Source organism: Parambassis ranga, chromosome 10 (assembly GCF_900634625.1).
Source record: "Parambassis ranga chromosome 10, fParRan2.1, whole genome shotgun sequence".
Lineage (NCBI taxonomy): Eukaryota > Metazoa > Chordata > Actinopteri > Ambassidae > Parambassis > Parambassis ranga.
The window spans coordinates 15,540,306-15,552,247 of NC_041031.1; the positions used below are offsets into that span (position 1 = coordinate 15,540,306).

The 11,942-nt window shown below is 43.4% G+C and overlaps 2 protein-coding genes across 2 annotated transcripts; both read right to left on the reverse strand.

The window, feature by feature from the left end:
* Positions 1-3,507: 3,507 nt before the first annotated feature.
* mid1ip1l (MID1 interacting protein 1, like) lies at positions 3,508-5,163 on the reverse strand. The gene is made up of 2 exons (XM_028417055.1): positions 5,006-5,163; positions 3,508-4,736 (listed from the first exon to the last, which is right to left on the reverse strand). Exon 2 carries the CDS (start codon positions 4,640-4,642, stop codon positions 4,145-4,147), a length of 498 nt encoding a protein of 165 aa, XP_028272856.1. The 5' UTR covers positions 4,643-4,736; positions 5,006-5,163; the 3' UTR covers positions 3,508-4,144.
* Positions 5,164-7,117: 1,954 nt separating this feature from the next.
* tspan6 (tetraspanin 6) lies at positions 7,118-11,543 on the reverse strand. The gene is made up of 8 exons (XM_028416056.1): positions 11,332-11,543; positions 9,273-9,461; positions 9,121-9,195; positions 8,935-9,036; positions 8,557-8,712; positions 8,393-8,476; positions 7,409-7,493; positions 7,118-7,329 (listed from the first exon to the last, which is right to left on the reverse strand). The coding sequence occupies exons 1-7, from the start codon at positions 11,416-11,418 to the stop codon at positions 7,425-7,427; spliced, it is 762 nt and encodes a 253-aa protein (XP_028271857.1). The 5' UTR covers positions 11,419-11,543; the 3' UTR covers positions 7,118-7,329; positions 7,409-7,424.
* Positions 11,544-11,942: the final 399 nt, after the last annotated feature.

The following is an 11,942-nucleotide window of genomic DNA, read 5'->3' on the forward strand; positions in this document are numbered from 1 at the left end:
TGTTTGTGAAGTGACTGATAACATGTCTGTTCAAACAAACAACCAAACAACTACACACAAAGATAAAACAACAACCACAAAGAACCTCCCAAAACAGACACAAAAAACACAAAGGAACACACAACAGACCCAGAGAGCCAGAAAACAACAGCTAAGAGTTATTTAAAAATCAAAACACCCCTCAAAAAAAACAGCCAAAAAGTGACACAAACTGATGCAAAATGGCCACAAAGAGTCACAAACCAGCCTCAAAACAAACAATGCCAACTGTCTCAGTATTTCATTGAAAGCTGGAGCAGAGATATGACACGTTTTGTTTAATCTTCAGTTGTTTTTTGTGCAGCTGTGCAGTCAGAGAGATGTCGAACACGCAGAAATGTTAATGACATGAGTGAGCGTGCTGGTTCACATTATGCCTGCAGCACAAGGCAGCACATTGTGAGTCCGAGCCGTGCACAATGATGTGGGTTTCACATGAGACGATTTTACGCCATGGCAATGCCTAGCAACACTAACCCTGCTGCACGCAGACTGCGCTCACTTCATCGTATTACACAACAAACAAGCACCCGTTACCCTGGAGCAAAACCTGTTGGATGGGAAGTTCAGACCTCTAAAGACAGGTAACCATGGAGAGAGGTCCACTGACTGAAGTACCTGTGTGCAGCTTTATGGTCCTGGTGTAAGCTTTTAGTAGATTACATAATAACACGGAACATTGATGCATTTATTGTGCTTTTACAAAATGTGAAGGCTCTGGACATCAGCTTGTTGATGAGCCTCATTATAAGGGTTTTCTCACCGAGCGTAGAGGTGATCAGACCAGAACATGATATATTGACACTTTTTTAGCACTTAAATGCAGTGACCCATTTTGATTTGAGCTCATAATGTGGGTGCACATGGTACGACAGCTGATAAAATATGGTTACACAGGCACAGTTATAGATTAAACAACCATTCAAAACCATAAAATGCTGCTTGGTGCACAGTAATAATCCAATGAAGACATATAATTATAACACCACTGCTGATACTTTTGCATTTGATCAACATTTTGAGGGACATAATAAACTTATACCCAACTGTGTATTTAAGTGGACAATAGTACAAAATAATATAATGACTGGCTAAGACCCAGGTCCCCAGCATGGTTAAGTTTATAAAGCTTAAATGGTTTAGGCCAAAGTAAAATGCTAAATAAATACAGAACTTGTTAGTCCAGAAGAGTTCATGAATCACTCAGAGTAAGTTAAAAGCTAATGTTTTCTCAGTTTGTCGTTTGTGTCTTTTGTTTGACTCGGTTCGCCTGAAGGTTTTCGTTGGACGTGCCTGTATACTAGAGCAAACAGTACAGTGCATACAGTCAGCTGTTTGCACAGGGAGCTCTGCTGTTACCATAGAAAGTTCACAGTAACTAACTGATAAGAGCCAGCAGGGTGGAGCTGTGGCAGAAAGATACATATTGGAGTTGTACATGCAGATAGCAGTCTGTATATAGAATTATTGACCCTCAGACGTCATGTCACCTGTGCGAGGTTGACTTGACCTTCCTCCTGAATTGATAATCTCTGATGTCTGCTAGTCTGTGGCTTTATTTTATCCCTGTCAGCTCTGAGTTTTATGGCCATTGAGCAACAGAAAGTGCTACTGAGGGCCCTGCCAGGGGAAGGGACAGCAGACACTGACACTGTCTGCCAAGTCTGCTGTCACGCAGCCTCATGCTTGCAGGGCAGGGCTGGGCATAGACCTGCCTTCCACATGGAGCTTCCTCAACATCCAATGTCCTAAGATCAGTCAGTGCACTGAGTGCGAGACATGTTGCAACACTCCAAAAAAAAAAAAAAACACCCGAACACTTCACATTAGATTTCTGACTTCCACACACAACAAATTAAAACTCCTAATAATACACTAAAAGACATTTAACCTCTTTAATGTGTAACCCAGACAGTGAACTTTGAAGGGTGACTTTTCACATCTGCAGTGCAGTGAGTTGTTGCAAATGTTCGCTCTCAGGTTTCTCAAGACAGTAACGTAACTTTGGAGAGTCGTGCATGCTGGCAGTCAGAGTTGTGTTACAGAATATCACTGTCACAGTTGAGAGCCTTTGAGATGTGTTTGTGTGTGTCTGCTGTGTGCAACTGCACAAAGAAACCAGACTCTTTTAATGGAGGAAAAGTCTGATTAAGCAAATTATCAGTTCATTTATAATATTCAGTCTCTCAGCTCAGTTTTGGGCTCTAAAACTTACCAGAAGAATTAGAAGTATTACTATTATATTGGATCCATCATAAATTATGTCAAAGATGTAAAAAGAAAACGGATTATGTTTGTTTCTCTACAGCAAAATCTTGATGTTCTCTGCAGTTATGTGGAAAAGAATCTGTGAATATATCAGTAGCGGCATCAACAATCGGCCAAATGAAGCTGATCAGTAACAGCATGTTATTAAATCTCATGCATGATCAGTTTTTGTAGGAGTTTCACTGTGTCACTGTGTGTGTCTGCTGTGCTTGTAAAAAGCATGTCTGATAAAGTTTTAATACAACATAGGAATGAACACAGACTCAGAGGATAAATATGCTGTATTTTGCAGATTTCATTTGTATTCACATTGCCTGCGTGGCCAGCTGTCACCTGCTTGGGTGACCCAGTTTATCTGAGTGGGCTGAGGCACACTGACCAGCACAGCCATTTTGACTTGCAGCCATTTGTGAGGCCCTTTGTGAGAGGGAACAGACAACAGCCGCCTCTCACCGCAGGCCTCATGCTGCATTTTCTATGCAAACTCTCTGCACCCGGCGAGCTCGCCGCTGCTGATACTGCTGGTCAGAGAGAGGATCGACCATGGCGCTTCCTGGGTGCCCTTCATCACACTACAATCTCTCTTAATCACTGCTGGGGCTATGAGAGGGAGGAGGAGGGGGGACCTTTGCAACTGGATTGGCTGCTCCTGCTGTAGCTGTTGCTAAGGGGAGGGTTTCACACTCAGTGATGGATCTAGATGTGGCAGCTGGTGGTAGAGACACACACACACATATAAATCAATTTAATTTTTCAGTGAGACTTGACAAAAAAAGCTGCAGAGATCTGATCGCTTTCAAGATCACATGGAGGCTGCTGTTTATTTATCAAATAGTCTTATCAACCCTGATGGTTCAGTGCACTTTACACCGGTTTACAGCACCCTCACTGACATGACCAGTAGACACTAAATATCAAAACAAAAGTCAGGCAGCAACACAAAACACAGGGAGTCCCATATTACTACGTGCAGGACCTTCGCTTGTGTTTGCATGAATGATATGTAGGGCTGTGGAGTGTTAGTCGTCTGTGATCTCTTTAAGGTGCAGCTGCACTTCTCCGTCAGGTAACGCTTCTTTAAATCCCCTCAAGGCCACGATTACATAAGGTGCTGCGCTTACACCACAAAAAGAACACCAGCCCGTGTTGTGGCTTGCATCACATCCTTTTTTGTGAGCAGTGAAGACAACAACACCAGCGTGAGGTTTAATTATTTATTTACTGCATTTGTGTCAATACAAAAAATTGGATTGAAATATCTAAAAAGGACAAACAAGATGAGCCTTCAGACAATGGGAAGGAAGAAAACTGATCAGGGCATGGAGGAGGAGGAAGAAAGACATGTATATATAAAAAAAAAAGTCAAGGCACACCATGTTACAGTAATACCAAGTGGAAAAAAATGTTAAAACCTGTGCAGACAGGAGCCCTTCAGCTCAGCATTAAAATCAGTTTAAAAACAAAGAGGGGACAGAACAACCAGCATTCAATATCTCCTACAGGCAGACACCTTTTTTATTCAACTGTGACAAACTGAAATGAAACAAACGTGGGAGCGAGGTTCTGCATAAACCAGAGCTGTGCTTCATCTGGACTTTGGGGTAAAACCTCCACCTGGGCACCAAAACCAAACCTCTCCGAAGAGGCCGACGCGTGCAGGTTTCACTGGTTTCTCAGTGGGTTTGGGGGGGAAGAAGAAAAAGAAGGGAGTGTTAAAATCAGGAGTGAGAGAGGTTGCCCTGGTCAGTTCACTGTCCAATGGAAGTGATGGAGGCCCCTTCACAAACATCCCATTGTGGCAAGTCAAAGCAGTCCAGGTCGAGGTGGGTGGAGGGCTCTATCTCATGAAGTTCCCGCCTCCGATTTCCCTCTTGTACCTGTTGGTGAGGTGGTCCGCCTGCATTGTGAGCTTGGACAGAACTCCGAACAGTCCTCTGAGGTGATAGTGAAACTGGTGCTCCAGGTCAGCGTTGTCATCCACAGGCAGCTCCCCAGTCACCCGCTGCTGCTGCTCCTCCTGCTTCACGGCCATCTCCAGGAAGCTGGCGCCGCTGCTCATCTCCCTCTTCAGCAGGCCCCACTCCATGTCGTTCTTTATGGACTTGAGGAGCAGGTAGTGCTCGTACATGTCCCTCTGCTTGTTAGGACACGGTGGCTGGTTGATGTTGTTGTTCGCTTCCGCCTCGCTGGCCGCCTGCTCCTCCAGCGGCACGTCTCGGAGCAGGCTGGGCACCATGATGGTCTCATCCATGTTGTTGGCGGCTGCTATGAAGCGGTGCATGACGTGGATGAGGGAGTGCTTGTTGCTGGCGGGGTCGCTGCTGATCTGCATCATTTTGAAGGCCTTAGGGTTGGTTACAGTTTAAAGCTGGCAGGTGGGCTTCTTAAGGCAGAGCTGCTCGGTGGTTTGTTTTCAAACGGTGGCTGATCTGCAAGAGAAACGAGGAAATGGGAGGATGCGGTGAGGCTGCACAGATCTATCACAGCTAAACCTGCTGGTTCGCATGATCAGCTGCAGAACAGAGACCTAAATGCGGATTAACCTCCGAAAACATTCCTGCTACCTGATCAATCTTAATTTTGCCGCATTGAAAGCCTCAATCACATCATTGTGACCTTGACTTCCTGGTACGGAAACATAACTGCGATCTGCTTCAGGCTTCAAATAAATAAAAACAAGAGAAGGATGCAGACTGACCTGAACCACGAGGTAACCTGAGGGAACTCTTTGCTGGTTTTGATTAATCTTCTCAGGCACCGTGCACCACCCGCCGTGAAGGAAAGTACAAAATTTTCCTCAACTGACTGGAAGCTACACCCCCGCTTTTATACCCGACAGCCGGGTCGTGGTGGGTGGAAACAAACGATAGAACACATAAACCCCTCCCCGTTGGTTGGTTCGCCTGCAGAGCCGATTGGACTGCATGGAGGATGCAGGCGGACTCCTGCAGCATCTGATCGGAAACTGACCAATCAGACAACAGCTCACATTCTGTCAATCAAATGTCTGCAATTAGCTGCAGCCTGTTTACTTGTCGTGTTTTTTCAGGCCGTTTGTAGCCTGAAGGCAACGTGGAGGCAGCCTCCCCGTCCCAGGAACTACAAGTTTACTGGACTAATAAAAGCACTGATGCATGTTTCGGTTCCCTCAGATTAATTCAGCCTGTCTGCAGGAATCACTTAATTGTGTGCGCAGCAGCTGCAGTAAATTGTTACACAACACCGCCCCCTGGTGGTTCCACTGCGACGCCTCCGCACAGAACAGCTCATAGTCTAATAAATTCATCACTCCTCCTGATGCACTTTTAACACTCAAATATTCTGAAGCGTGGGTCTTACCGGATGCTTTTAGTTCGACAGGGCTCCAAACAGCGACACTGGTCTCTAACCGGGAGGTTTCATGTCAGCAGGACGTTCACAGCACAGTATTTAACACAGCTCATCAATGATCAGCTGGCTGGAGCTCATTGATGAGATGAGTTTCAGCTGCAGCTTTTCACAGCAGGACCACAAATTAAATCATATGTTTTTAAAGAAGGTTGTAAAATTATAATTCTATAAAAGAGGCTGAACTTTATGTTGTTAGTTTTGAGTCCCATGGTGTACTTTGTTGCCTCTGCCACACGTGCGTTATATTATTAAACTATTCATGCCATCTCATTTGGTTCATCTAAAACCTGAATAAACAGACGTACACCAGTCCTTGGGTTAATATAATATGTCCACATCTGATTGAAACGTTCTGAGCTCAGTAAACCTGTCTTTGTGTGAACACAGTGTTTTGAAGCCGTTTGGCAGATGTGAGGAGTTTTTTAGCTGCACGTCGTTGTCTTTGATCCTGATGACCGGATCTCAGATTTTAATCTTTGCCTCTGTGCAGGCTCGACATCATCAGGACTGCTCTGGCCTCCTCATAGAACATCTAACCACCACAGAGTCCACAGGTAAACTGGCTCCATCCCCCCTCCTGTCCTCAGTATGGACTGTTCACACGCTCACCCTCAGGACAGGGATACAGAAGTGTGACCTCCATGCTGAGGAACTCCTTATCCACCTCAGCCATCGGACATTAAATAGTTACAAGATAAAAGGGAAACACAAGAGCTAAACTACCTCATGCACACATAGCTGATAATAAACATTTACACATTTCCCCAGAAAATTTCTGTTATTGACGACAGCAAAGAAAGAATTAATCTTACAGGGAAACACGTTCCCTTAATGTGCATATAAACACTGACAGTTTTCACAGGTCTGATGTATTTCCTGTCAGGGTCTACATGCAGCTTTATTTTCCATCAAATTTCTCTCATATTTAGTATCTTGTATTTTATATGGATCCCCAATGAGACCTCAAATAAGCAGGACATCTGACTGCCAGAGTATGACTGCAGAAGAACAGCTGTGAGACAGACACATTCTGATCTGCTGAGAACACACACACACACACTCACAGTTAAAGATAACTGGAGTTCATCTTTATTTTTTTCAAGTATTTCACATGCATCCACAAACAGAATTTAACACTGAAAACTGTTGGCTGGTCGCTCGTTATTGGCACACATCAACTTCCAACAATACTGGCCCACTTAATAAGTCTTGATTTTTCCCTCCACACAGCTCATCTTTAGTGTCACACAGAGATACACGTAGAGTGTAGCAGCTTTCATCTTCTACATTTCACCTGCTCGTCTACAGACTAATTTTAAGCAAAATTACAAACAAGGCAGCTGCAAGACAAGAAACACAAACCGTGGACAAATTAATTAACTCAAATGAAAATGTGTGGTGATGTGTAGCTTAATGAAAATTCCCTAAATGAAATCCCAGGAGTTAAATGTGAAATGTCAGGTCCCTTTTCCTTTTTTTTTTGGTCACACTCAGCTTTTCCCTTCAGCTCGTCTGTCATTGGTACATAAAAGAAGAAGCAGTGGGTGTTTTCTCTCTCTAAAATGATCAAAACTAACACACAAAATATTAAAATATCAGCTCAGTTTGCACCAGGAGCTGCCCGTCAGTGACCTGCAGAGAAAACACACAACAGGTCACACATCCGGTCCAAGCTGCAGTCGGTGTGGCGTTGTATGTTACAAAGTCTTACCTGCATAAGGCAGCTGTTAGACCATCTCATACTGGTTGTTGGTTATGTATCGAGACAGGCAGCAGGCCAGGAATATCCCAATGAGCTGAAAAGTCCACAGCAGACAGAGGCGTTACAGCGCTTCATCTTTCAACAACAGCTCTAGTCTTAAACTCAGGTGTCAAATCACATTCTTCTGCTATTCTGAAGCACGTCCACTTTCATGTCTGCCAACTTAGTAAGATGAAGGGGAGGTAAATGTAACAGCTACTGTTAGCTCGGCAGCTCAGCAGGTGAAAGGCTGCAGAGTGTCTGAGTGACGTGCAACTCACAGAAACAGATGCAGTCTGACATACAAGAGTCAACTTTGGTTAAATGTTGGGTTAAATGCTGTATTAATATCTGATCTGTTACATTTTTTAATTAATAACCAGCCATGATTATGGGTAATATGTAGACTGCAGAAGACATTTGTTCTAAGTAATGAAGAGACATGTATATTTCCTGTACAAAGGTGTGGATAAATGAACATCCATGACTATTAAAATTGTTTGATATCACTAAACTCAATTCCAGGCCACATGTTTATTCATGTTATTGAATCATTCAAGCCAGTACCCAAAACATCATAGTTGAGTCCAACTACCTTTAATGTAAGCAGATTGACTGTAGTTGTCAGTGTTACCCCTGTTTTTGCAGTGTCAGCTATGTTGTCGCTCAGATCAGTGACGTCTGTGTATATCTTCTGATTGATTTGTATCTGTACCCTGAAGTTTTCCAGCAAGAGAGCCTGGCAGAGTTTAGATATTATCACGTTCTGGTCATTTGAGACGGATCCTTTGTTGCTCTACCATGACAGGCTCTCTGTGGGGTTTGGTGTCTCTCTGGGTGTGTCAGCAGCACAGATCATATCCGTAGTGTTTAACTTCCTTCATATCAGTCATGTGTCGGTGTGTGATGCCTTTCCTGCCACTGAATAGAATCAATACTGATTGTGTGACAAACCTGGAAGAAAGCAATCCCAAAGGAGATCCCTGCAATGATTCCCAGGTTGGCCTCCATCACACCAGTCACCAGTGCGAAGCAGCCCTGCACAGCATTAAAACACAGACTTACAGGGGGACTTTTTACAAACCCAGTATGACAGTGTCCACTGTGTCCTCACTCACCACCGCGTACACTTCCTTCCCAGCCTTATCGAGGTCTTTCAGGTTTTCTGGTGTGCAGTTGCTGTTGACTTTACAGCAGCTGGGAGGGATGCCGTTGTCTTTAAAGTACTTGGTGTCACCCCAGTCGGTGAAATTTTTCACCCCACAGCAATGCAACTACAAGGAACAATTAACCACAACAAAAAGGCTGTAAAACTAAACAGCTGGAGGATCTGACCGCAGCTCAGTGACACGACCTGCAGCGATAAGCCTGAAAGAGCTGCTCTGTGGTTCAGCGCAATCTGCTTATATAAATAATGGTCCATTCGTTTAAACAGTGAGATGCAAGAAAGTCAAATACAACAACACAATTAGCGTAATGGAATTCCTCCCACTCACAGTCCTCTGAATGGTGTCCACGGCGGCGCTGCTGCTGCTGCTGTCCGTGTTATTGTAGGTCTGCACTGCATTTTTATAGACGGTGCTGAGTTTGGCCTTGATCTGGTGAATTCAAAATAAAAGTTAGTTACATGTTTCAACACAGTGATGTAACCAGCTTTTTTTAAAAAAAAAAAAGAGCCTCACCTCATGCCTGAAGATGAAGCCTGAGACTCCAGACACCAGCTCAGCCAGGAACACCAAGGTCAGAAACATGGCATACTGAGGGAGCAGAGAGAAAGTCCTTTAACACACAGTCACATCTGAGCACCAGTGCTTCTAACTGCATATTCACCGACCAGTTTGAGCATCCACGGGCTGCCGCGGCATGTAGCGAAGCAGCCGAACAGTCCGAAAATAACGATGGTGGCTCCAGTCCCAATGAGGACATATGGCGCATTGGTGCTCTCCTCAGAAGCCAGGGAGAAGTAGGCCTCCAGGCTCACCTTCCCCCACACCCCAACGGCCAGCAGGATCACGCCTGTGAACTGAAGACGACAGCAGGGCGAGTCAGTTCCAGCATCAAAGAGCCACACACACAAGCAGGAATTTTAAGGATTAAAAGGCTCAAAAGCACCTCGTGGTTAGCTTTGAGACCGGACGAGGTTTGTGTCACAGTGTGTGATAATGAAAATACACAATTTCCCCTAATCAATTTGCCTTATTGACTCCACAGTGTGGAGGAGAAGAAGAGGGGCAGATGAGTTACGAGGAGAGATTGTATCTGTGCAGCCAGACAAACAGCTTCCTCCTCATAGCTGATAAATAAAAAAAAACCTCTCCCTTCACCCCCTGTTATTAGATCCATGATTAATATTCTGCTGACTGTTTGTCTGCCCCGTCAGCGTTTCAGTAAAAACACACCTGGTCTCTGGCCACGGCCTGTGGTTCAATCATCTCTGCATCTTTCTTTTAACGTTCCCCACACAGAGTCATTAGCCCGAGGGGAGGCATCAGCTCAACCAGCCAGCAGCAATAAATTGCCAGATAAAAGCACAGACCTGAACTTTGTGTTTGCAGCAGCAGCCTCAGATGGCTCTTTGCTCGGTACAAAGATTAACAGGAAGAGCGACGATGAATGCTCATTTTCTTCTGAGGACGAGCTCGTGTTTATTTTCTGTAAACAAACATGATGAGGCTGCAGCCAGTGATTACTCTTGTCCTCAAATGATGCTTCATTAAAATTGTCAAATCGTGGGAATTTTTTTTGTGTGTGCGTTTGCTTTTTACGTGACCAACAAACAGACTAAAGGATCAAAGAAAGGCTTTTAGCTACAGCTGCAACCACTGATAAGTCCATTCACAGGAAGCCAATTAAACTTCACCAAGAAGGAATCATAAACATCACCTATTCAGTGCCTTTGGGTTCAAGGGACTGGTGTTTTAAATTATCTTTGTTTTAGTATTTTTACTTTCCTTTAAAATGGTGTTGGATTATGGGTAATTTTTTGTCATCATTAATTTATTAGTTGAGAAAAAAACAATGTTGATGGTTATCATGGCTTCCATGTTGATGTGTCATGTCAAACCAGTAAATCCAGCGCTGTGTTTATGTGTCTAAAGAAGGCGCCTGCTAACAAGTGGTCAGTCTGTTTGTAGTCCAACACTGCAGAGTGTACCAATATTCAAAAATCACACGTATTGATTTGTATGTTTATCCAGCTAAACATCTAACAACCTATTGATGGTCAAAGCGAATATTATACAATAATCTATACTGTGACAACTGCCAGCTGACTATATGAATAATATATGTCCAATAATAAACAACATCATTGATTATTCCAATTGTTTAGAGGTACACAGTAACCTCGAATAACTCATTTTGTGCTAAATTTGGTATCATCATATGGTTTAATTTTCATGTACTTAAATATTCTGTGGTCTTGAATTCCAAATTCAATAAAATAAATAAGAAAATAAAGAGTTTTATCAGTTAGTTTTGAATCCATCTGGATAATAACATAACAGGAAATCATTTAAACAGCATCACTGTTAGAGTTAGTAGCAGCATCAAATCAGAGTTATTGCATTTATTTCACATGAAAAAAGACTTTTTATGTAAGTCTCTTTGTTCTGTGTGACTTTGTGATTAATCGATTAACTGACTCCTGTTGCAGCTTTACGTAGCTGAAAAATAGATGCAAACAGCAGAGTTTTTACTAAAGTTTCAAATGTTTTCGAATGTTTTTAGTTCAAAGACGCTGATCATATTATCAACAAGTGGCTGTTCTGAACATAAACCAGCGCAAGCTGAACAAACGGAGCCGCAGAGATTTGAGGAAACGCAGCCCCGCAGGCTTCAGCGCCGCTCGGAGCCCATTGTTGTCCCCATTACACGTCCAGAGAGAGACTCACCCAGAAAATGAGGCTGTAGGAGATGAGGAAGGTCTTCAGGCAGGTGATCACCGGCTTCGTCTGAAGCCGTCGTGACGGCGGCGACATGATGCAGTTTAACTTCACAGCTGAAACAAACACAAAAGTTCACTTCACAGCGACCTGGAGCGGAGAAGAGAGAAAACTTCAGGGAAAAATCCCAGGAGCGAGGGGGAAGTGTCGTCACTACCTGCGTCCCCTTTCCTGGGGGGGATGAACACTTCCGCCTGTCACAATAAAACCCTGCTCCTGCAGGAAAGAAAGTTTGACTTTTCACTTGAATGAAAGGACAGGGCAGTGCATTCAGGCGTTCAAATAATTTGATTGGCACGTATGTTTCGAATTCCATTTAAATGTTTTTTTTTTATATTAAGACACGTTCCTGTTTTGCCTTTTTATTTGATGTGCAGAGTGGAAGAATCAAAAATATAGTTTACATATTTTTTAAAATAGTTTGATCATTTCTTACCTTTAAAATCATCACACAGTTTAAAATAAACAACGTCTAACAGATAAAGTAGGATTGTAACAAACTATTTATAGTAAACATAAACATAATATGTGAACTATTACTCTCTGGAACGTTTGATTAT

Bases quoted from the DNA above. Each gene is read 5' to 3' on its own strand.
- tspan6 (XM_028416056.1), bottom strand. From the start codon at position 11,418: ATGTCGCCGCCGTCACGACGGCTTCAGACGAAGCCGGTGATCACCTGC. The intron at 9,196-9,272 runs GTCGGTGAATAT...CTGCTCCCTCAG, and splicing joins GCCCGTGGATGCTCAAACTG to TATGCCATGTTTCTGACCTT. The intron at 9,037-9,120 runs GTGAGGCTCTTT...TGAATTCACCAG, and splicing joins GCTTCATCTTCAGGCATGAG to ATCAAGGCCAAACTCAGCAC.
- mid1ip1l (XM_028417055.1), bottom strand. From the start codon at position 4,642: ATGATGCAGATCAGCAGCGACCCCGCCAGCAACAAGCACTCCCTCATC.